Genomic DNA, 23,796 nt, shown 5'->3' with positions numbered 1-23,796 from the left:
GCAAGACATGGCTGGCATCTAGGCTGGGTGTACAGCATGGGTGCCCACCCTGGCACCAGCAGCGGGCATGGACCGGACACACACACTGAGAAAGCAACAAGCAACATGACATTAATTAACGGAGCCATTAATTAATGCATCACCCTCCCCCCTCCTCCCAGTCCATCTGAGCCTCATGGCCACGTCCCCCTGCCCTCCGTCCCCCACTTGCCCCCAGGCTGGGATGCCTTTGGGCGAAATGATCAGAATGAATGGTGTGAAGACATGTGCCTGGGCCCAGCCTCTGTGTGTGCACAGTGTGTACATGTGTGTATGCATGTGCAAGTGTGTGTTCAGCAGGGAGGAGCAGTTTGGCCCCCCACTGGGGGCAGGGAGTGTGTGTGTGTGTGTGTGTGTGTGTGTGTATGTAGAAACAGGGAATAGGCACAGGCCTGAGTGCATAAGGGCCAGATTGGGGGTGGGATGGCCCAGCCAGGAGTGATCATGTCACTCTGGCTAAGGCAAAGGGCAATGTCTGGTGAAGATTCCTCTGCCGAGAGGTGCAGGCAGTGGCACGTGGTCCCGCTGAGGGCCTGACAATAGTGCGAAATGGTTACAATGAGCACCTGGCGGGGTGAGGGACATTTCCGGGATACTGGCGGCTAGGGTGGGACAGAGGGATTGTCACCCCCTGCCCCAGCATTTGGCACTGTTTGACATTCAGCTTTAGAAACAGAGGACCAGCTGGGCTGCAGGTCAGAGTAGAGGCGGGCGGTGAGCAGGAGATGAAGTGGGCACGTGCCAGCCCTGCCACCAACCCCTTGCCCTGTATAAGGCTTTGTGAGCGCCCACCCCACCCCTACCCCACGGGGTGTGTGTGTGTGTGTGTGTGTGTCTGTGTGTGTGTCCTCCTTGGTGTGTCTAATGTGAGCCCAGTTTCTGCCCTCAGGGCTCCAGGTGTGAATGGGGTTGTGTCTGAGCCAGTGTCACTGTCACTGGCCTGTCACCTGCAGGGCTGGAAGGTGGGAGGTGGCTGTAGGCCTGAAAGGGGCAGGAGCCCATTGTGGGGCTGCCTCAGGACTTCTCTCCTGCTAGAACTTAAGCTGGGATGCACAGGCCTCAAACTGCCCATCTCAACTTCATTATTCCCAGGGAATCCAGATTTGGTCCTGGGTGGGACATAAGGGCCAGGTTAGAGGAGTCCAGGGCCTAGGTCTCCCGCACAAAGGGAGCCTTGGGGCAGGGTGGGCAGTGGAGGCCTGGTTTGGCACCAGTACTGTGGCTTCCCTGTCCCAGCCCTCAGGGGTGGGGGAGTCCAGTGGGAATAAGGGGTCTGGGGTCACTTTGACAGTTCAGCGGCGAGATGTGACCTGGGGGCCAAAGACCTGCGGCACCCTCCTCTGGGACCCCCCCAAGGCTCAGACTTTTGGGCCTGGCCGCTCAAGTCCTTCAGTGAGGGAGGAGGCCAGGCTCTAAGGCGGGGTGTGTGGGGCGGGGAGCAGGGGAGAGGCGGGGAGGCCCGGGGAGGGATGGGGGGGCGCTCAGACGCGGCGCGAGGCGTGGGCGTGGACTTGGGGCTGCGGCCGGGGAGGCAAGCCCAGGAGGAGCAGCAGCTGCAGGGAGACCAGGACGCCCAGCGACGGCGGGAAGGACGCTCCGCGGCCACAGTCTGAGGTATCTTCCTGCGGGAAGAGGCAAGGAGCGGGTCGGCCCGGGCGGCCCGGGGAGGGGGGAGAGGAGCGCGAAGTCTAGCGCGCCGCCCCCTCCTCACCGTCGCGTTGTAGTCAAAGCAGATGTGCGGGCCTCTCCGGTATCGCGGTCTCTGCACCAGTTCACACTGCTCCGGGCCGTCCGCTGGGCATGGGTGGGGAGTCAAGGAGGCGGCAGGGCACGGAGGGGGCGCGCGGGGCAGGAGGGGGCGCGCGGGCGGCGGGGAACGGCGGGGGCAGGATACAGTGTGTCTCCTTCTGCAGCAGCCGGCCGGCCTCACACTGGCTGCACAGCGGCTTCTCGGCCACCACGAAGAGAAGGTTGGTGTTGGTCAGTCTCTGCGCATGGAACAGCCTGGAGGCAGCACGGGAAGGCGGGGCGTTCAGACTCGCCCCGCCCCTCCCCGGGGCAGCCCCGGGCCGCGCCCCTCCCGCCGGCAGGCCCCGTCCGGCCCCGCCCGGCCCTCCGGTCCCGCTCCCCGGGGGCACCTGGAGCAGTTTCCGCAGTCGATGATGGCATTGTAGGAGGCGTTCACCGACCCGAAGTAGTACTGGGTCTGTTTCATGACGCAGCTGCTCTCGCGCGCCTCGGGACTCCCCTCGGCCTCGGCGGGGTCTGCGAGGGCCCAGAGCGCCTCAGCCCCACCCATACACACCCGCCAGGTCTCGGGCCTCGGCCTCGCTCAGCCGTCAGCCCCGCCCTCCCTTTGGGGGTGGGTCTGAGCTTAGACTCGGGAGGGGGGTTCGAGGAGGGGCTTCCAAAGCCCTACCTACCTGCCTGGAACCAGCTATGATAGATGAGGCCGTAGAGAAGCTGCTGGAACAAGGACCTGCAGGGCATGGGTCACTGAGTGGGAGTGGTCACCAGAGACCAGTGCCCTGCCCCACCACCTCTCTTGAGCCCCCCTGCCCAGGGAGCACCCTCCCTCCGCCCCCTCTCCCCTGGGACTCACCAGGCTGCAGCCGAGGTCCACCAGGCCAGGTTAAGGAAGTCTGCAATGGTGGGCTGCGGTGGAGAGAGGGGCATGGACTGCCACAGCTGTTCCTGGACCTGGGTGTCCCCCCCCCATCTCCTGGCCAGGCATCACTGGGGCTCACCACAAAGACGCCCCGGGGTGCAGCACCCAGGTTGCCCGGGGGCTGGGGGGCGCAGGCTGCCTGATAGTCGTAGGACTCTTTGCGGGTGTAGAAGGAGTTATTGTAGAGTGCCAGCATCAGGTTGGCATCCACCTCACTGAAGAACCTGCCCACCTGGGGATGCCAGGAAGGAGTGGTAGTCACAGGGCTGGCAGTGCCGCTCCCCGGAAGGCTCAAACCCTGGCCCCTCCTTCCACCCTCTTCCTGATCCTCACCTGGTCCCACTGATGATTTTGGTTTGACAGCACCAGGAATCCCCCATCGTCAATGAGGACACAGAGCAGGTCCTGAGAGGTAGGGAAGGCAGGAGGAAGATGGAGAGGGGCTCAGGCCCAGACCTTCCTCCCCAGACCCTGGCAGTCCGGTGGTTGGGTCAAAGGGGCACCACTCCCCCCACAGTTCTGGTAAACCTGTGAAGTCAGGGTGGGATGTTGAGACAACCCCCATCCCCCAGGCCAAGGGATGGGCTAGGATTTGCAGTTGGGACTAAGAAGTCTGGGATTGGGGTAAGCTAGGGTTCAGGGCACACGTACCTCATTATTAACCTCGCAGTCCATCTCACAGTGGCTGCTGGGGCCACACTGCTGGGCAGAGAGCAAGGACCGTAAGGTGCCCGCCAGTTCTCCCCCTCCCGTTACCCTTCATACAGCTGGGTCCCCAGGCCATCTGCAACAGCCCCTGCTTCCCCATAAGGCACAGGAACCACTCTGAGTGAGCGGTAGGGGTTCCTGGGGGGGGGGGACTCCAGAATGGGTACTGCTGGGCTTACTGCCCCCATCCCTGCCCAGATACCTTCTGAGGCTGGTCCTGGTGGGTACGGTTGCTGGCTAGCACCTTGAACTTCTCAGCCCAGGCTTCTAGGTCCAGTTTAACACCTACCACTATAAAGGATTGCAAGGGGCCATCAATGCCCGCCTGCCTGGGAAGCACCCTGTCCGTCGTCTCTTTCCCCACTTCCACCCCAGGCATTCACCTGCTGGCCTCAGTGTGCGTCCGCCCAGGCTTAGCTCCACAGCTGTGCTGACGAGGATGCCCACCGTGTCATTCTCCAGCTCCAGTGGCCTTAACAGGGCTGGAGGTGGGGTGGGGCAGTCAGGAGTAGGGCTGGTGGCCATACTGACCACTCTGTGCTGGGCCTGTGATGCAGCAGCCCAAGCCAAGCACCCAGTGCCCAATGTAGCGTTTGGCACAGCCTAGCTCTGTCTTCTCATCGGCCCATCTCGGCTAGCCTCACGTTTGAGAGGGGCCTCAGAGAGTAGAGCCTAGCGCTGGCTGAGCAGACAGGGAAGCCTCAACTTCCCACCTGCCGCTGGGCACCTGGGAGGACACTCACCATCCTGGTGTGGGGGTTTGAAGACATAGCCGTGGTTGTCCAGGCTACGGCGGTAGAAGCTGGCATTGAAGGGCTCCGGGTTCTCCGTCCAGTCCTCAGCCGCTCTGGTTATCCGAGACAGACAGGTTGGTGGAAAGGGTGGTGCGTGGGGGACAGTGTCTCAGCAGGTGCAAGGAGGCCTATGGGCAGTGGGACAGAAGCAGGGTCCCAGGCAGGGGCAGGGTGTTGCGTGGCAGGGTAGGTCACTTACTTGTTGGGGAATACTCGAGTGATGCCACCGTCGGTGGCAGCAAACACGGCCAGAAGGCTGTACCTGGGGGGCAGCAGGGAGGTGAGTCACAGGCCCGCCTTCTTCAGGGCAGGGCTAGGACGTCTGGACCCACCCCAGCCTCCTGCCCCCACAGGCTGGGTGGTGCCTACGTGTTGAGATCCTGGTCCCGCCACACACGCTCCACCAGCTGCTGTGTGATGCCGGTGTCCAAAATGAGGTTGTGCAGAAGGAAGTTGTTGCCTGGAACGGGAGGGCAGGGGTGGAGGGGGCGTCTCCCTGTGGCTCTCTGCCCGCTCTCCCCCATACACCCAAGGCTCCAATAAGGGCCTTCCCCACTGCCTGGCCCACGCCCTGCCCCAGGCTTGGGTCTGCATCACACCTGCCCAGTCTCTGGGTTTTTTTGGGCTGCACCCCTGTGGCCTGGGCACTGCCCAGACCCGGCTGCCCCACCAGGCACTCACACTGCTTGGAGTCTGGAGTCACTTTCTCCATGAGCTCAATGAAGTTTTTCAGGAACTCGGTGTTGTTGTCTGAGGCATTCAGGTCCTTGCAATACTCTCTGGGGGTGGGGAGGGGCAAGAAGAGTGGGCTTGGGGGGCTGGACAGAGCAGTAGGGTTGAGGCTTCCCCACAGCCTGCCTGGCCATTGGCTGAGAAGCCCGGGCCTCAGCAGGGGCTGGTGTATTCCTACAGGCTACAGTCACTACATGTCGGGCAGGCTGCCATGTCTGAGTAGGGGCAGAGCTGACACAAGAAGGATGGTCCGCTTCCTCCAACCTGGCAGATTCTCCCGCCTGGCTATAGGCCCGCTGTGTAGCTGGACCCAGATGGCCCGCCTGGGAGGCCCCAGGAAAGGCCTCATGGCCGGCTTGCCCACCTGGATGTTGTGTTCCTGCGGGCACAAGGTGGGTGAAGAAGTCCCAGCACTGGCTTCGACAGCCTGAGTGTAGGACCTCTGCCTGCCGCTTCCTGGCTTTGCACCTCTGGACAACTCACTTAAGCTCCCCGAGCCTCAGTTTTTTCTGCCACACCACAGAGGGTATCAGGAAGTCAGTGGGAACACGTGGGGCCTCAGACTGGGGGTTCCTTCTGCCCGGGATGCTCTTCCCCCAGGTGTGGACGGGGGAAATCCCTCACTTCCTCAAGGGCCTCGCTGGGCTCCGGCTCTAGGTCCAGAGCGTGTGGGAGCTTTGGGGGCACGGGAGGCCTGAAGCAGAGGTTCGATGCTGGAGCCAGCCTGGAAGATCTGGGAGATGATGCTTCTTGGCAGAGAACTGCCTGGCAGCGCAGGCAAGGGCCATGAAGTGGGCAGGGGCGGACATGGGAGGAGGTCGCAGAGGTCGCCGGGACCAGCTCACACCCGCCCGGCTGGCTCTGGGCTTAGGGCTCTCTTCCCCAGAAAGTCTCGGCGAGCATTCCCTCTACCCTGGTAGACGGAGCTCTCTCCTACCCAATCTCTCATTCACACCCCTGCCACCGGAGACCTCCCCACTGGCCTGGATACAGCAACCTTGGGAATTAGCTAGGCCTAATTAGCTGTGCCAGGGCCCCCGTTTTGGTGAGGGCACCTGGGGCGGGGTCTCCAAGTCCCCACCTGCTCTCTGGCCTCGATGGCCTTTGTGCAATGCACAGCCTGTACTTCTGTGATGGGGGGCACAGCTGACACATTCAGAGTGACACCCGTACAGTTGTGCTTCAGCTACAACTCCCCTGCAGCCCCCCCCCAGTCCCCCATATGTACATTTACAGCTGTGGATTACTTCACTCACTCACCCAACACATACTTATTGAGCTCTCCCGAGCCAAGGATACAGAAGTGACAAAAACCCAGTCCCCTCTCTCAGGGTCATGTGGGCCACAGAGACCTTTTCACTCATTCCCACTGTCACTCATGCCCCCAGCCCACCCCACAGTGCATTCAGACTCTTACAAATGTACACGATTACTCACAAACACAAACACACATCTACAGAGAGTCAAGAGAAATGTGTGGGTGCTGCACACACGTGCACACACATGGAGGTTAGGGGTGTCCAGAGCCCCCGTGTGGTGCCTGAGAGTGCCCATGGGTCTCTGTCAGCCGCACCCACCCGCCCTGTCCAAAGCCAGGTCGCGGGGGAGGCCTTCTCCATGTGGGGGCCTGCTGGCCTCCTCACCTGTGGGCCAACAGGCAGAGGGGGGCACCCAAGGATGTGCGTGTGCACGCTGAGTGTGCACTTCAGGGATGGTCCAGGGCGCTGGGCCTGACCCCTCACTTGCCAGAGCAGCTCTTCAAAGCCCTCGTACTCCCTCCCCTCCCCCAGTCCCCTGTGAGCCACCACACCTAAGTTCAGCACTGCCCACAGGGGCTCTGGCTGGCTCATCCCCAGACCCACACAAACACTGACTGACACAGGACAAGGCTGGGGTGCAGGGTGGCGGGAGGAGGGTGCCACAAACCAGAGCAGCAGCTGCCCAGGGAGGAGTGTGCTGCGGACAGGACAGCATGCCCAGGGCAGAAAGGGTCCTTCCGGGTGGCCTGGGAGGGTGGGGAGGCTCGGCAGAGTCCGGAGCCCTCCGGCCCCAGGCCTGCAGGGGGGCTGGAGCTGTGGGCGGCTGGCCACTGCTGCGTGGCACGGCTGCATGGCCCGGGTATGCACAGGGCCGCACATACGGGGCTATGCACAGGGTGGGGCGGGCGACACCGCACAGGACACACACACACACACACACACACACACACACACACAGCGCCAGGCAGCAGTGCAGGAGGCAGGGGCCGGGGCGGTTGGGGTTGGGGAGGACACCTCGGCAAGGCCACACGCAAGCTACCTGGGAGCAATGAAAACATGTCCTTCAGACTCAAAGCTGCTGGGGAGCAGGAACTCAAAATCTGCAACAGAAACGGGGGGTTATCCGGCGGGGGCTGGGGAGGCAGGAGGCCAGGGGGCTCAGAGCTGACGGGGCTGGAGGGACAGGGAAGAGGGTGGCTTGAGGGAGGGGGAGACACCAGCAAGAGGGAACCCGCCACTTCCACGTTCAAGTTCGAGCCAGAGAGAAGGGGCGGGCAGAGAGAAGGGGCGGGCGGGGAGGGGTGGAGGGCCTGTGGTGGAGACTAGAGCATCGCAGGAGAAGGGCAGTTATAGCCAATATGTTGCCCAGGCCTGGTCCTCTGTCGGCAGTGAGTCCCGTGGCGTGGCTGTATATGCTTCCATACGGCTGTATAGCACATATACACGGACACACACACACACATATATATACACACACTGCTATATATATGCATGGTCTGGGGGAGGCGCCGCTCTCGCTCTTATCACATCCGTAATGGAAAAAAACGCATGCTGAGCTTCCTTTGCCTCCAAAGAGACTTTGAGGAAGGGAATTGGCTTTTGGCTGCGGATTTTTATCTTTCTTTGCTGCAGCTGTTTGCATTTTGGTAGGTCTCGCTTTTGTTCTGTGTCAGGCATCAACATGGCCAAACCGAGGCGATTTCTCGCGGGCACAGACAGTCCAACCAGAGACGGTGCGGGCAGCTGGGGCTGGGCTGCAGTGCATTGTGGGGGGTCCGCGGTCCTCCCCGGGCTGGGAGGCTAGTTGAGGGGAGACTCTCGAGGTGCTTGGGAAATGTTCCCATGCTGTGGGAGGGGGCGGGAGGGCTGCTTGAATGGATACACCTGCCGTCTTGGGCTGGGGGCATGAGGGCAGGAGGCGGGAAGAAGAACGGGCCTCCACCCTTCTAAGACCTGTCTGGGTTCAGAGCAGCTGAAGAGCAATGCTGGGCCTCCGGAGGTGTGGGGTGCTCTTGAGGGAGCCACCAGTTGGCCTGGGCACGTGTTTGAGAGTGAGCACATATGTACATGGGAGAGGATGTGTGTTTGCATAAGCGTGCATGTGTCCAGGTGTCTCTGTGTGGCTTCTCCCTGATGGGCTGGATCAGCTACCTGGCTGGTCTGCATCTTGGGGGCGTGCCTCTGCCCCTTGGCCTGTTGCACTCTGGGCAGGCCACCTTCCAATCCTGTCTTCACCAAGGTTCTGACCTCTCTGTCACCACAGGGCTTTATTTTTGCAGAAGAGGGGTCTTCTGTGTTCCCAGATACTCCCACAATGCACTGCAAGATTCCAGGAGGTGGACTTGGGGTGCCTGGAGGGGCTGGGCAGTCACTGGTTGGACTGTTGCTTTCTGATGGGACTGTGAGGCAGGGTTTGGACACAAGCCGACAGGGAACGGGTGTGGGGGAGGGGAAGGAGGAGAAAGAAAAAGGAGGTAGGGAGACTAGGCTATAGTTGTCATTGTTACCAGAGCCCTGCATTTCTGGGGACACTAGGAGGGATGTGGAAAGGGGAGAAAAGACAACTCAAGCCAGTGGGAGTAGGGCCTGTCCCCCACCCCCACCCAGGCCACTGGGGCCAGCTCTGTCCCTTTTTCTGGACTAGGCTGGACTTGGGCTTCTTGGGGAGCCCTGGCTTCCAGGCCATCCCCCCATGGCTCTCCGTGCCCATCTTCCCTGGCACTCCCTGGGAGGGGTGTCTCTGTGCATCAGTGGCAGAGACCCTCGCGTGCTTCCCTCTCTCACTCCCCTTATTCTCCACCGGAGTCTGTGAGTTCATGCCTACCTTTCTCCAGAGTCTCTGGCTTGGGTTATCTCTAAGTGCCAGAACCTATTTCTTTACTCCCAGGCTGATTCCCTCCAAGGTCTTCTGCTGGCCCTTGGGGTCCAGACACATTTCCTTTCATTCCTGGCTAGGCTCGCTATCCCTGAGTCTGCTTTTATTTCCCAGGGGGAACAACTTCTCCATACCTGACCACCTGTCCCAGCGGCAGTGGGCGCCGCAGTTGGGCTGGGCCGGTGGGCTTTAGCAAAGCTGTGAGCGTAGCGGGGTACAGGGGTGACAGCATCTAGGCCCAGGATGGTTGGGTCTGCCTTGCTCTCCCAGTGGCGTGGCTGATGCCCTATCTTGCCCGTCCCGGAATCAGGGTGGGGGGCTTCCAGAGTCTTCTGTCACCCCTTGGAGGGCTACCGACTTCTGGACCAACTGCCAGAGATCACAGGAGGGAGAACTATCCCAGAGAAAGCCTCAGGTGGCTGGGGCTTTCCTTTCCCATAAGTTTCTCATAAGCACCACTGAGGACTCGCGTCTAGCCGCTGCCTATCAGGCCCCCTGCCCTGTTGGGTGGGAGGTGGTGGAGAGGCATCCCAGCCCTGTCCCCACTGTTGAGTTGTCTTGGAGGGACAGAGAAGGTGGGGATGGGCAGGGACCTGCCCAGAGGGAGCAAGGAGGATGAGGGGGCCTGAGCTCTCAGAACACCAGGAGACCACCCTGCAGGCAGGGCCAGGAGAAGGGCCGCTGGCTGTCATAGGGGTTTAGGGATGAGGGAAAAGGCAAAAACTAGAGGAGCCAAGGGGATGCTGGGAGGGAGCCCTGGAGAGCAGGGGTTTGGCTGGTCCTGGGCAGGGAGGGGGGCAAGCAGGGGTTGTGAGGGTGGGTGGGGTGGGGAGAGGAGGGTGCACTGGTTCTGAATATACTTGCCCTTCAGTTTGCTGATTGGCACTGGGACAGTCCACCAAGAGAGAAAGCGAGGAAAACAAAAACAACACAAACACAAAAACAAACGAAAAGGGGGAGGGGAAGGGGAGGGGCACAAACAATATTTTATTCAATGGCTGTTTGAATGAAAATATTGTGTCTCATCATCATACCGAAAGGAAACTTCTTGCAAAAAACGACATGAGAGAGAAAGAGAGAGCGAGAAAACTCAAAGGAGATGAGCCCCAGTCGGCCAGGCAGGTGGGGGGCGCCCGGTGGGGCCGGAGCCCCAGCCTCCCTCCCAGTGACCTCGGGCGGTGGGCAGGCGGGCCGCAGGCTCCGGAGGCCTCTTGGGGAAGGCCCGGGGTGAGCAGGACATGCGGGGATGAGCCACAGGCAGAGGAGTGGGAGAGGGAGGGAAGGAAGGAGAGAGGTCCAGAGAGGGGGAGAGGGGGAGAGGGAGAAGGAAGAAGAGGCAGGAGGGTGGGATGGGGGGATGAAGATGGGGAAGGAGCAGAGGGAGGGAGGGAGAGAAAGTAGGGATGCTGGGGTAGGGGAGAGAGGGAGGGAGCAGAAGGGAGAGGGAAGGGGGGAGACAGAGAAGGTGGGGATATAGGGAAAGGAGAGAGGAGGAGGGAGGGAGAAGGGGAGAGGAGGAAGGGGAAGAGAAGGGGGAGTGAGAAGGAAGGGCAGAAGGAGTAAGACAGTGGTGGTGGAGGAAGGTGAGAAGGGCAGCTGAGGGAGGAGGAAAATGAGGGAGGATGAGTGAGGCGGGCAGAGGAGGGGGAGAGAGAGACCCTGGGGGGGGGTGGCACCACAGGGGAAAAGAGCTACAGGGTGCAGGGGAGAGGAGAGATGAGAGGAGGGGTGTCTTCCAAGAATGCAGCCCCCAGGGGTGTGCGGGGGAGGCAGGCTAAGGAGGGAAGACACGCAGTAGGAGAAACTAAAACCAAAAACCTCAACGGAAATCATGAGAGAATGATCTGGAACCAAATCTGAGAAAAGGCGGGCATGCAGATTTCCACAGACTTTCCGATGGCTGGTGCCCCAGCCTGCGGGCGCCTGGGGGGTGGGCAGACTGGGCAGGAGGGGCTGCCTTGCCGCCAGAGGCTGGCTATGCTGCCTGGGGCCGGCCAGGGTGCGGGGCAGAGGCAGGGTGCAGGGCGCAGGCAGGGGCCGGGCCACTTACACTTGACCTGCAGGATCTGGTCGCTGAGGTTGGCTTGGAGGTAGAAGGTGCTGTAGGGCGGGAGCACAAGCCCTAGGCTAGGGAGGAGGGGAGGGGAGGAGCACATGTCACTGCTGGGGAGAGGTGGGCCACACGGGCATCTGGCCCCCCACCCCAGGGCCTCCGAGCTGGGTAGAGTGGCCCAGGCTGTGACGTCCCCTCTCCTGCCCCACCAGGGCCACCTTTCCCTGTTAGCTGTGGGAGATTCATCCCCCAAACTTCCCTACATGCCTCAGAATGCCCAGCCCCAAAGCAAGTCCCCACCCTGCTTCCCACCCCCATCAGCCCCTCCCCCCAGGTACCCAGCCGCCTCCTCAGTCAGGCCTTGGCAGACTCACAAGGGGCGGGGCAGTGTCAGTGAGCTAGGCTGTTGGGTGCACAGCCAGGGGAGTGGGGTCCTCGGCCCCCAGGGACTTAGGCCATATGAGAGCCAGTGAGAAGCAGGGCTGGCGCTAACAAGGAGAGGAGCAGCCATAAGCTGGGACTGGGGTGTGAATGAGACCAGCTCTGAGGGGCACAAGAAGACAGCCTGCACGGCCTGGGCCTGACCCACAAGGGTACCTCCTCCGAGGGCTTGCGCCTGCCGAGAGCCGGCCTGGGGATGTGCCGAGGGTGACATCCTGGGTGCAGACACCCAGGGATACGATCCAGGCAGGGGTGACGTGAGAGGGTGGTGTGGCATGGGGGACATCAGATGCACTGTCTTGTCTCTGTCCTGTGCTCCCAGGAAATGGCCCTTGTTCCTGAAGGGCCAGTGAGAGGCCCTTGGGGGACCGAGAGTCCCAGGGTGAACAGCGAGCAGCCCTGGCTGCTGGTGCCCCACTAGGATCACGGCTGCAGCCACTGGGAACCCACAGACTGGGTGGGGAGAGGGCTCAGACCCCGCCCCTCCCTGCCGAGCCAGCCCTGCCCCACTCACCTGTAGTTGGTGCTCCTTATGGGCACCCAGGTGTAGTTCCGCACCACCTCGTCTACGTACCTCTGAGAGAAGGGGCTGGGTCAAGTACTCGGGCCAGTAGGCAGGGTGGGATGGGGTGCGGGAGGATGCCCACCCTGACTCTGGCCCCCTCTACCATCTTCTCACCTCGTCCAGGGACTTGACCAGTGTTCTGATCTGCTTGTGGCCCTTGTTGCCATCAATCATGCTCCGACGGATCTGGAAGGGCCAGAGACGTGAGGGGTAGGGCCCCGACTCTCGGTGGCTCTGGGTGCTGCCCTCCATACTCCCCTCCTTTCCCTTACCTCCTCCTTGTTCTCGTCCTCCAGCTCAGCATCCAGGAAGTCCAGGGTCACAGGCTCCCGGAAGTTGGTGGTCTGTGGGAGGCAGGGCAGGAAGTCAGGGGTCCCCATCTTGTAGGGTTTACCCTCCTCCTGGCTGTCCCCTGGCTCACCTGGGGCTTGAGGTTGGGGTGCAGCAACACGTAGCCGTTCAGGTCAATGGCAAACACGTAGCCGTTGGCTCCAAGCTGGGGGCATAGATGGGGGGCTCAGAGCCTGGAGGGCCGGGGAGGGATTCCCCAGACTCTCGAGCTCTTCCTCAGCCTGCTTTCCATACTGCTGAGGGGTGCCGTTTGTCTGCCTGGGCCAGGGGCCCCCACAGGCCACGTGGCCTTGAACCTATTTCTCAAGTCAAGCCCAGCACGCTGGTGTCACTTGTTGAGGCTGATGGGCTCCATGGGACCATGATTCGGTTTGGCCTTTTGTCCCCACGACTCCGGGTTCTCTTGGAGCTGTCAGTCAGCCATCCTGCTCTGCCTCCTCTGGCCCCTCAAGGCTGCCGTCCCCTCTCTATCTCCTCCCCACTACTGCCTCCTCCTGGTGCCCATCTCAGAGAGTGCATAGGGTGGAGGGTACCCCCTTAGCTTTCTAGGCTGTTTTCTCACTGCACATGGAGGCCAGTGACATGGGGCCTTCATGTGGCTCCCGCCTAGGCAAGCTGTCACACATGTCCCATCCCCAACCCCTTTCACAACCGAGACCGAAGCTGTCTTAGCCACAGGCCCTGGGCCAGCCACACTGACCTTGTCCCTTTCTTGGTTTATGATCTTGGTTTTCACCTTCAGTCCTTTGCTCAAAGAGTTTCCTGTAACTCCCAGGTATGCCTCCTGTCTACCTGACCATCCAGGGGTTAGCAAACTATGGCCCATGGGGCATGCCTGGCCCGTCCCCTGTTACTGTATGGCTGAGAATGTTTTTCACATTTTTCTTTTTTAAAAAGATTTATTTATGTATTTGAGAGCAAGTGAGCATGTGTGCATGTGTGCAAGGGGGGGGGAGGGGCAGAGGGAGAGACTCTTCAAGTGGACTCCCTTGCTAAGCCTATGTGGAACTCTGAGCTGAAACCAAGAGTCAGACGCTTAACTGGCCCTCCGGTCTTTTTATGCTTTTTTTTTTTTTTTAAGATTTTATTTTTTTATTTGACAGAGATAGAGACAGCCAGCGAGAGAGGGAACACAAGCAGGGGGAGTGGGAGAGGAAGAAGCAGGCTCATAGTGGAGGAGCCTGATGTGGGGCTCGATCCCGGAACGCCGGGATCACGCCCTGAGCCGAAGGCAGACGCTTAACCGCTGTGCCACCCAGGCGCCTCTATGCTTTTAAGTGGTTGAAAAAGATCGTGACATGAAAATTATGTGAAATTCAAATTTCGGGATCCGCAAACAGAATTGTATTGGAACACAGCCGTGCCCGTTTATTTGTTGTGTCTATGGCCATTCTCAGTATGACAGCAGACCTGAGTATGAATATTTACGCTGGCAGAGCATAAAACATTTAGTGTGGCCCTTCACAGGAAGTTTGCTGACCCCAGCTCTAGGCCCAAGGTTGCCTCCTCCAGAAGCCCTTCCTGACTGCCTGAATTCACAGGTCTCCTCTGCTGAACCTGGCTTGTGTCCACGTGGGAGGCAGAGCTGGAGGGATGGGCAGATGGACACTTACCGTGTAGTTTGGAGTCAGCCTCTTGATGTCATTCAGAGCCACATCGATGCCCATCACACCCAGGATCAGCTGGTTCTGGGAGCAGAGGCATGGGGTCTGCAATGGGCTCAATTCCACGGGGGAGCCCCGCTGTCCAAACCTCACGCCCAAGGCCTCAAGCTGCTCACAGCCTCTGTCCAGTCTGAAGGCCTGCCTGTCCCTCCTCCATCCCAGGCCTGCTAGGGCTATGCCCAGCCCCCTCACGCATGCCTAGCCCTTCCCTGGTAGGGAACCTTACCTTTTTTTCCCCAGGGCCATCCTGTGTCAGGTTGAAAACAGGGAGGGTCCCTGTCACCACCAACCCCAGCCCCTGAAGGGAGAGGAGGATGATAGGTTAGTCTCCTGTGGCCAGCCATGCCCCACCCTGAGTGTTCAGAGGATGGGCTCAGGCACAGGCCCCTTTTTGGTTTATTCCCATAAGGGACCCTGAAGGAACTTGACCTTGTGGGCACACCTGTAGGGGCCCAGGGGCCTTACCAGAGCATCCTCATACACGTTGGTCCATTGCACCTGCTTGGCCTCCTTGCCCGCCAGCACCATGGGCCTGCCCAATACATCCAAATATTCCTGGGGAGAAGGTGACAGGGGTCACAAGTCCACCTGCCCACTGCACCTTCCCTGTTCTGCCTCCCTGTACATCAGGAGACCACCAGGGGGCGCTCTCAAACCACAGCAGCCCGTCGCTCACACTGTGCCCAGGAAGCAAGGGGCTGGGAGGAGGGGGGCCCCTAGGGTCTCACCTGCGTGTTAATGCGGATGGCTCCAATGGAAGGGATCTCAAAATAGTAACCTGTGAGGGAAGGTGAGGCAGAGGTGGGCCTAGGTGGTACCTGGGACCCATGGCACAGGGGCTCCTGTAACCTGGGCTGTGTCTAGGCCTCCTCTCTTCCTGGTGTCACTCCTCCCAAACTCCTATCCCGTGAGTGCTCCCTTCCCTCTTCCCCTGCCCTGTCAACGGGGCCGTGGTAGGGAAGGGGCCCTAAGTAGAGGGGTGTAAGGACGCAGAGGCAGGGTGAAGGGAGAAGCCTAAGGCTGAAATCCCTCATGCCATGATGGTGGCGACATTCAGGGGCCAGGCCCACATGCACAGAGTGGTAGCTTGACCAGCAAACAGACAGAGGAGCAGATAAGCCAGGAGATGGACGGACAACGGACAGACAGATGGACAGAAAGATGCTCAGTCAGATGGACAATTCACATGGCCGGATAGAGAGATGGACAGTCACACGCACAGGAAGCTGGACAGCGGGTAAACAGGCAGCTGGAAAGCTGGACACAGGGATGGACAGATGGACAAGCAACCCGATGGACAGCAGGGCACGGTGGGCAGGCCCCGGGCGGGGACGCCGGACGAGGTACCTTTGTTGGCGCAGGCCATCCACTGCAGGGGCGTGACGTCGTAGTTGTGTTGCCCCACGGAGAACGTGAACACGCGCACCTGTTTGGGGCTTGAGGTTACTGCCGTGGGCGTGGGCGGACAGCCCTCCTCAGGGCCGGGCCCAGGTCGGGCCCCCCAGCCCCCCGGGCTGAGCCTCACCGTGCGGTTGGGCCAGTTGTACTTCTCGAAGACGTCCTGCACGCGGTCCTCACCGCCGTCCGTGAACATCATGATTACCTTGTTGCAGTTGGCGCGGGTGATGTTGGACTGGGCAAGGGTAGGTTTGGGTCAGGTGGCTCTTGGCCCCTCCGTGGGCCAGGGCGGGGTCTCCCTCCCCCTGGAAGTCCTGGCCCTCGGGCCCTCCTCCCCACAGCAGACAGCGCTATCTTCCCAAGCAGCCTGGTGGGCGCTAACAAGGCCATTCGTCTTGATTTCCCTGGTGTCACCAAGCCCGGGCCTCTGTCTGTCCCCAGCCACCCGCTCACCCACCCCCGGCGCTCACGTTCTGCAGCTGGTCGAAGGCGTACTCAAAGCCGGCCTTGTAGCCCGTGGTGCCCTTGGCCACCATGCCCTGCACGGCCTCCTTGAACACCTTCTTGTTGCGCACATTGGCCTGCACCAGGTGCGTGAAGCATGACACAGGCTGCGCCTTTTCGTTGAACTGCGGGGACAGGGAGGGTGGCGAGTGGCCCCAGGCTGGCCGCGGCATTCGGCACAGGGTGGGGTGACCCATTCCTCACCCGCCTGCCGCCGTGGCACTCACCGAGGCCACGTTCACATAGTCATCGTCCGAGAGCGTGTCCAGCATCTCACAGACGGACGTCTTCATCAGCTTCAGGGTCAGGCCACTCACGCTGCCGCTCCTGGGAAGGTCATGGAGGCGCCAGGTAGGCCTCAGCTGTTCTCCTGCTCTTCCCGCATGAGGGTCCCAGGCGGCGGATTCTCACCCCTTGTTCCACCCCCACCCCTCCTGCAGGCATCGCTCACTCACACATCCACGATGATGACCATGTCCTTGGGCGACGAGGCCCCCTGGATGTACCTGCCCGGGAGAAGCCTCAGTTAGGGCCGGCCTCACTGGGGCCTTGTGGGTCCTTTCTTCCTTCGCCCCCATATTGATTCAATAGGTTTCTACTGAGCATGCACTGCATGCGCGAGACAGCGATCTAGGCACCGGGGTATCACATTTAATAAAACGGTCCTGGGGCGCCTGGGTGGCTCAGTCGGTTAAGCGTCTGACTATGGCTCGGGTCATGATCTCGGGGTCCTGGGATCGAGCCCCGCCCCACATCATAGTGTCCCCACTCAGTGGGGAGTCTGCTTGTCTCTCTGCCCTCCCCCCACTTGTGCTCTAATAAATAAAATCTTAAAAAAAACCCCAACAGTCCTTGCCCATTACATGATTGACCTGGTCTCCCAGCACATGAACGAGCCCAAGGGGGGGTGAGCAGGTGACCCAGAGAGGGGGCAGGAGGTATGTTCCCTGGCCTCAGTGGCTTGTCATGTCCCCTGGCTCGGGACAAGACCCCAAGGTCTTGAGTCCTAGCTGTGTGTGGGATTGAACAGGGAGGGAGGGGGTCACGGGGTACTGCAGGAGAGGCAGAGCAGAGGGTGGGGTGTCCAGGGCTCGGATGGGTGGTGTGGGGGCTGGCGAACTGACAGAGGATACATCCACCCTTGGGAACCCCCACTGGCCCAATCCCTCAGTCCCGAGGGGGTGGAGTGCCAGGCAGTGGACGGGGGGCAGAGGCAGCTGGGAGGCCTGCCTGGGTGATGGGATCCATTTTCCAGTGGCAACGATGTGTGAAATGAAAATTGGATAGAGCTGGCTGCGCCCTGCTCCGAGTCCTGGATATCGAGAGGGAGGGGAGCAGGCGGCAGAGGCGGGGGGAATGGAGAGGGCGTCCCTGCCCAGCTCCTCCTTGCTCACTCACCAGGGTCTCCTTCGGACATCGTACAGGTCGATTTTCTTGGGGGCTCGCCATGGGGTGGCTGCAGGAGGAGAGAAGGCGAGGGGGTCTGGCAGGGAAGGGCCTAGCCAGGGCAGGCTGGCCTTGCAGGGGGGGCTATTTCACAGCCCACAGGGGGCCAACCACCCCACACGGCCCAGGATAAGTGGGCTGGTGACAGAGGAGGGTGGGCAGGAGCGATGGGCTGACACCCACCTGGGTAGTAGCGAGTGACCCCTGTGGCACTTCCGAACACCTGCCACAGCAGTGTGGGGTCCTGCCTGCGGTTCTCGATGAACACGTTCTCCAGGGCCTCCGTCCAGTTGAGTTCATTGAGGATGACAGTGGCTGTGGGGGAGACAGGGAGTTGGGGTGAAAAGCACCTGGGCTGTCCCCCTGTTGAACCTCACCACGACGTCCATGCACATACCCCCCACTTAGAAAGCCTCACCTGCTCTCTGTCTGGCGGGGCTCTCATTCCTCAGGGCTCAGCTGAGGGCTGCACCACCTCCAGGAAGACTTCCAGGTCCTCAACCCCTCCCAAGCCAGCTAAGCCTACCCTTCGGCCAGGCCCGTGATCAGGGCAGCCGTGGCCTGTGGCCCCTGGAGAGGGGCTGCCCAGGTGGCAGGGAGTTGTCAGTTGGGATGCCCGTCCAGCACGCTGCCTGGAGCCTGAGGCTGGTCCCCTGGGAGCTCACCCACTCAGCATGCACTCCGGGCTGCAGCCACCAGAAAGCAATTAAGGGCCCGATGATGGGGCTGGAATTATTCAGCTATTAAGGTACCTGATAAGCTGGAAGCCACTCAGCTCCATGATTAATCAACTGGGGCCAGGAGCAGGCAGGGGTGGGGGGCGGAGGCTCTTGGAGGGGCAGGGGCTGTGCCATGATCCTGCTCCAACACAGGCACGCACGTTTGCACACACATACACGTACACGCACACAGTCTATACTCGCTAACCGGTATCTCTGCACTGAGCCTCCGTGTTTCCAGCCAGATGTGTGTGCGTCCCTCGTCCTCGAACCTACCTGCCCAGCGGCCCGACGGCTGCGTGGGCACAGGGGCATGCACGCTCTACCTACACCGTGCTCTGCTCCCATGGGTCTTGCTCTCCAACCCCCCATGACCAGTGACCCCCACCCTCCCTCTCCCCTGACCTCTGTGGTGGCACACGTGTGATCCCCTGGCCAGACCCACCCCGCCGCACACTCACAGAGCGAGGCTTCTCTCCGATGAATGGGCTCGGTACTGTAGATCCCTCAGCCAGGGCAGAGACTCAGGATGGCTTGGGCAGCACCCTCATCGCCCGACTCAGGACAGCCCTAAATCTGGCTCATGTGTGTGTGTGTGTGTGTGTGTGTGTGTGTGTGTGCACGTGCTCTCTCACGCGAGGCGTATCCGGGTCTGCGTAGAGGACCCTCAAAGAAACCCGCCAGGGGCGGGCCACCTACTCCTGCCAGGCCTCTGTACTTAAACTCCCTCCCCCAGGGCTATGTTTTTCCTCCAGTTTCTTCCACTTCCTTTCTTTGCAGGCGGAGCCCTGACACCATCGCCCCGAGATGCCTATCACAGATCCACCCCAAGTGAGAATCAGAGCATGCCTTCCAAGGGCTCGGCTCTTCGGAGCAGAGCCTCTGAACACTGAAGCCTTTAAAGCCCACGAAAAGCTGGGACTGAAGAGACAAAGGCTCAGGGCTCTGCCCATAGCCCAGGGGGCGCTGACACGTTCCTGGGCACGCAGCACTCCGCCCTCCAGTGTGGGGCCCCTGCGGCATCGCGTGTCTGCTGCCTAATCTCTCTCCCTCTGCTCCCGCTCCCTTCTCTCTGTCCTTGTAGCTTCCCTTAACTGACCATAATGTGAAAACAAAACACATTTCTAGCATTGGCTGTGCCTATCGAACACTGTGTTATGGTCCTGTTCCTAATTTAGAAACTTAGTGAGTCGAACAATTTCTATTTTTCTCTTTAACGAAAAAATAAAGCCGGGATCTCCAGTGTTTCATACAGTACTGCCTGCCCTGGGAGAGTCTGCCTGGCAAGCCCCAGCCCTCGCTGGGCCTCGGTTTCCCCATCTTCCCGAGAGGCTTAGAGCCGACTGTCCTGGAAGCCCCTCTAGCTGCTGCCAGAGGGGCATTTCTTTCTTTCTTTTTTTTTTTTTTAATATTTTATTTATTTATTTGACAGAGATAGAGACAGCCAGCGAGAGAGGGAACACAAGCAGGGGGAGTGGGAGAGGAAGAAGCAGGCTCATAATGGAGGAGCCTGATGTGGGGCTCGATCCCAGAACGCCGGGATCACGCCCTGAGCCCAAGGCAAACGCTTAACCGCTGTGCCACCCAGGCGCCCCCAGAGGGGCATTTCTGACTCAGCTCAAGAGCCAAGAGTAGACCCCCTGCCTCAGCTGGGCTGTCCGTGCAGGTACCCACGAGCACACGCACACGCCTGCATTCACGTAAGACACACTTGCGCACACACTCCAGCCTCCCCGCGGGACAGGGCCTGCTGCTCAACCCCACGCGCACACACCCGCACCCACGTGCACACACTCTCAGATCACTCGGAGTTGGGAAACGGGGACCATGCCCCCTCAGGCAGGCGATTACAGATTTAATTAAAAGTGACACAGTAAATAAAAAACATAAAATGTAATTTGTGTGGGTAGCGAGGGGTGACTGGGGAGGGCGGTGTGGCTCCTGTTTTAATTAGCGTGCCTGCCTGTGATAGTGCTGCTCCTTGACTGGCTCGGGCAGGTGGCCTGTGGCAGGGACGGCAGGGGTGGGGGCAGCCTCTATCCTCACCGCCCCCCCACCCCCGCAGGCTGCCTAGAAGGCCTGGCTGACCCGAAGGGTGGAGGGGGCCTTCCTGAGGACCCTGGAGGATTCCCCGCATTCTGGAGACTACCCAGAAGCTCTGGGACCTGTGTTCCAAGACCCTTCACCCAGTGGGCCCCTTGGAGTCTGAGGCTGCGCAGTAGGTGCTCACAGAATTATGCCCAAACCACCAGACCCCAGGGTCCTAAAGCCCGCTGCTAGAGCTCTCTCTGTAGTGCTTGACTCTTGGTCTCTTCCCCCTACACCTCCCAAGATCTTCAGGAAGTTCCTCCTCATGTCTGACTCAAATCCTTCCAGCTGTAGTGACTTGGTTTCCCCACTGTGCGAAGCTGCCCTGTTCCTGGACAAGGAGGGAGATTCTCCAGGGCTGGTGTCCGTGAGTGAGGGGCTGCTCCCTGTTCCCCCAGCCCCTGTGTTCATCCGATGTGGTAGCTCCTCAACCATTCCTGCATGGGGCCCGGGAATGGGGGATGGCGGGGAGGAGCTGTGCTGGGGGCACGTGGGGCACATGTGTACACAGAGGCAGGAGACTGCGTGCATGGGGTGAGAGTCAGAGTTAGTGTGAGGCCGTGCCTGAGAATGACTTGACGCCCGCGTGCGGGTGAGCACATGTGACGTTGGGTAGAGGGGGCTGAAGGCAGATGGCCCTGGCTGAGCACCGGGGACCTGGCAGTGCCCAGGCTGTGGGCCTTGCCCCCATGGTGGCGGCGGAGGGCGGTTTCTGATCGCTCTGCACACTCACAGCCTTTGTAGATGTCCGTGGGGATCTGCACGGCTGTGTACGAATAGTTGACTTTGTTCTTGAAGTTTGAGTCCTCAACGAAGTCCAGCCTGAGGGTGCTGACCTTGGACCCCCTCTCCACATCCTCACTCTCAGGGTCGTCCTGCAGAAAGGGATACCCCCCCCCCCCGCGGTAGTGTCAGGGCTGGAAAATGGTGGAGTGGGGTCAGATAGCTCTGCAGGCAGGAGAGGGCCAGAGTCTAGGTGATAAGGGCATCTCGGAATCTGAGACTACTGCAGTCAGAGATGGGGAGAGACACAGGGACAGATGGAAAGGGGGTATGGACCCCACTCCCAGGAGGCCTGTGACTCCCACCTGCCCCTGCCCACCGCACCCACCATCCCTACATTTGCTAAATCCAAATTCCAAAACCAAAACCAAACCGACCCTTTCCCACATTCTTGAAAAACAATTATCAGTGAAGGAGACAAATCCCAGTGAGAAGGAGCAGGCTACAGACCTCTGCTTACAAGGACGGGCTTGTGTGATCACAGGGAGGGGATCCCTTCTCAGGAGCCTTGGGCCCCAGAGCCCCCACTGGGCCCCACCCATCCCCTGTATGGAGCTCCTTTGGCATCAGGGAGAGGGTCCTTGTCCCCTCTGGGGGAGGGTCACCACCCCCACAGCAGGTGGCTGTAGGCGCTGAGTTTGAGGGGGAGAGCAGGGCTGGGGTGGGGGCTAGCATGGAGACCTGGTAACTTCCAGAGGGAGGGTCCTCAGCGCTTGCTAGCGGCAGGACTGCAAAGGCCCCTGTTGACTTTCTAAAATGAGCTGCAGCCGTCTGACAGGTGCCAATTACAGCATCTCTCGGCCGAGCAGGCTGGGCATGCGCCATGCACCCCCGCCCACCACCACAGGCTGGCAGGAATGGGTCTGCAGCTACAGCGTCGGTGCCGCAGCCGAGCGGTGGGGGTGGGGTGGGGGTGGGCAGGCACGGGTGCAGGTGTGCAAGGGGGAGGGGAAGATTGTGGCAGAGAGTGAAGTGGAAGACAGGGAAGAGCCAGACGGGGAGGAAAGGAGGGATGGAGACCAAGGCAGGGCAGGGGCAAAGCTGGGGCGCCTTGTGTCTTGGGAGTAAGGGGTGTAAGCAGCTGGACCATCCGATGCCCCCTCACTGCCTCTCAACCCCTGTGATCGATGTCAACACCAGGCTCAGCTCCTTTCCACCCCCTTGTGGCTCTGCTGACCCCACTGCTCACTGGGTCCTGGGCACACCCGCTGTGTTCCTGCCTCCTGCCTGTCTTGTCTGGGGAAAGGGTGATCGTGCCTCCCCACCCAGCCAGATGTGCTCTCCCCACCCCAGGAGTGCTCCGGGTCCGTCTTCTGGCCTGGGGAATGAATTATGGCCTGGATGGGGCTGCAGCAGGCTGACCTGTGTGGGGGTCGGCACGGCTCTGAAGGGTCTGCAGCAAAGATGCTTTGCGTCCCTTCAGGGGTGGCTTCTGTACAGCAAAATCCAAACCGTCTGCCGCCCTTCCCTCGCCCCTCACCCTCACCATGTGTGCCACCCTCTGCCCACCCCGCACACCCTAGGAGGACCCTCAGAAGCTCCTGGGTGCTGGGTAAAGCCGGGGCAGGCAGCTGCCGAGCCTGCCGCCTCTGAGGCGTGAGCCGCTCACGTTCTGCTTGCAGGAGGGGGAGGTGCGGGAGAAGAAAGCCCCCGAAATGTCAGCGGCAGATGAAGGGCGCTGGAAAATTTAATCTCCCAACTTTCCCAACTAATGTGACATTTGGATTCTGTTCTGATAAGCTATCAGCTGGCGAACTTTTTCCTTCCTTCTCTTTCCCCCACCCCCACCTTCTGGCTGGTAATTTAAAAGTAAATGGTCTAGAAAGATCTCTAACTGTACCTCTGGCAAAGATTAAAAAAACAAAACAACACAACAAGCAGGGGAGTCGGCAAATGCGTGCGTGTCGGTATTTATAGAGGGCCGTGCTTTTGGCCTGATCTTAGCCCAGCTCCAGCCAGGGTGCCTCTCTGTCCTGGGGCTGTCCCTACTTCCTTGAGGGGCGTTGCGCAGGGAATCAGTGATTTAGAATGGGGGTGGGGGTGGGGGTCTTGGGCACAGGAAGTCCAGGGGATTCTGGCAGGGGCCCGGGCACCAGAAAGGCCAAGGAGCCCCTCGGCACCACCCCCACGCCCAGGGGTTTTGTACGGTGGGCAACTGCAGTCTCCTGGTTTATATTTAATGCACTGATTGCTAAAATTGCAGCCTGCTGCTGAGGGGGGTAAGGAATTAGATTCAGGGTCTAATTAAAGGTTCGCTCTTCATTTGAATTTCAGATTCCAGCTTTAATTTTAGCAACTTCTCTGGGAGCCACGGAGGCTCAGCCAAGGGGGAAGCACACCTGCTTTAGCCCACCCACCCCTCCTTCTCAGGCCCCCTGCCCGCCTGCCCTCCTGAAGGCTCACCCAGGCCGGCCTGGCACCACGGACCCTCGGCAGGGATCCCTTCCTGCCTGCCCAGCTCCTGGGGTCATTGTCTACCTCCTGCTTGCCCCAGGAAATGCCCCCAGCCAATAAGCCTGGGAGAGGAACCCTGGATTTGGGGTCTCCTGCCCCAGCCAGAGCAGGTGGGACCCCAGAGAGTGAGCTATTAGGACACCTCTGTTAATAGAGGAGACAGTCAGGCTCAATGACGTTTGCCTCCAAGGCAGGCAGATGGACTTGCGCCTTGGCGGCTTCACCAAACACTGTCTACTCTGCTCTGCCCTCTCG

At 60.4% G+C, this 23,796-nt stretch overlaps 1 protein-coding gene across 1 annotated transcript in view; it reads right to left on the bottom strand.

The window, feature by feature from the left end:
* Positions 1–66: 66 nt before the first annotated feature.
* The window catches only part of CACNA2D2 (calcium voltage-gated channel auxiliary subunit alpha2delta 2), a 113,993-nt gene continuing 90,263 nt past the window's right edge, over positions 67–23,796 (bottom strand). Inside the window, exons 5-37 of the mRNA XM_040628757.1 lie at positions 21,038–21,179; positions 17,681–17,812; positions 17,450–17,507; positions 16,507–16,557; positions 16,279–16,378; positions 16,018–16,176; positions 15,675–15,782; positions 15,497–15,575; positions 14,878–14,927; positions 14,615–14,704; positions 14,376–14,447; positions 14,099–14,173; positions 12,556–12,630; positions 12,407–12,478; positions 12,249–12,320; positions 12,084–12,145; positions 11,126–11,202; positions 7,240–7,300; positions 4,891–4,988; positions 4,579–4,669; positions 4,409–4,471; positions 4,159–4,262; positions 3,799–3,897; positions 3,618–3,706; positions 3,359–3,406; positions 3,041–3,112; positions 2,787–2,939; positions 2,642–2,694; positions 2,463–2,518; positions 2,178–2,304; positions 1,934–2,043; positions 1,751–1,833; positions 67–1,661 (exon numbers count right to left, since the gene is read on the bottom strand). Coding sequence (XP_040484691.1) covers positions 1,521–1,661; positions 1,751–1,833; positions 1,934–2,043; positions 2,178–2,304; positions 2,463–2,518; positions 2,642–2,694; positions 2,787–2,939; positions 3,041–3,112; positions 3,359–3,406; positions 3,618–3,706; positions 3,799–3,897; positions 4,159–4,262; positions 4,409–4,471; positions 4,579–4,669; positions 4,891–4,988; positions 7,240–7,300; positions 11,126–11,202; positions 12,084–12,145; positions 12,249–12,320; positions 12,407–12,478; positions 12,556–12,630; positions 14,099–14,173; positions 14,376–14,447; positions 14,615–14,704; positions 14,878–14,927; positions 15,497–15,575; positions 15,675–15,782; positions 16,018–16,176; positions 16,279–16,378; positions 16,507–16,557; positions 17,450–17,507; positions 17,681–17,812; positions 21,038–21,179 — 2,922 coding nt within the window. The 3' untranslated portion in view covers positions 67–1,520. The remainder of the gene's footprint in view (positions 1,662–1,750; positions 1,834–1,933; positions 2,044–2,177; positions 2,305–2,462; positions 2,519–2,641; positions 2,695–2,786; positions 2,940–3,040; positions 3,113–3,358; positions 3,407–3,617; positions 3,707–3,798; positions 3,898–4,158; positions 4,263–4,408; positions 4,472–4,578; positions 4,670–4,890; positions 4,989–7,239; positions 7,301–11,125; positions 11,203–12,083; positions 12,146–12,248; positions 12,321–12,406; positions 12,479–12,555; positions 12,631–14,098; positions 14,174–14,375; positions 14,448–14,614; positions 14,705–14,877; positions 14,928–15,496; positions 15,576–15,674; positions 15,783–16,017; positions 16,177–16,278; positions 16,379–16,506; positions 16,558–17,449; positions 17,508–17,680; positions 17,813–21,037; positions 21,180–23,796) is intronic.

The sequence above is a fragment of the Ursus maritimus genome, unplaced genomic scaffold, assembly GCF_017311325.1.
Source record: "Ursus maritimus isolate PB19 unplaced genomic scaffold, ASM1731132v1 scaffold_14, whole genome shotgun sequence".
NCBI classification, from domain to species: Eukaryota; Metazoa; Chordata; class Mammalia; order Carnivora; family Ursidae; genus Ursus; species Ursus maritimus.
The sequence above is the reverse complement of the archived record's forward strand: the minus strand, read 5'-3'. Positions and strand labels throughout refer to the sequence as shown.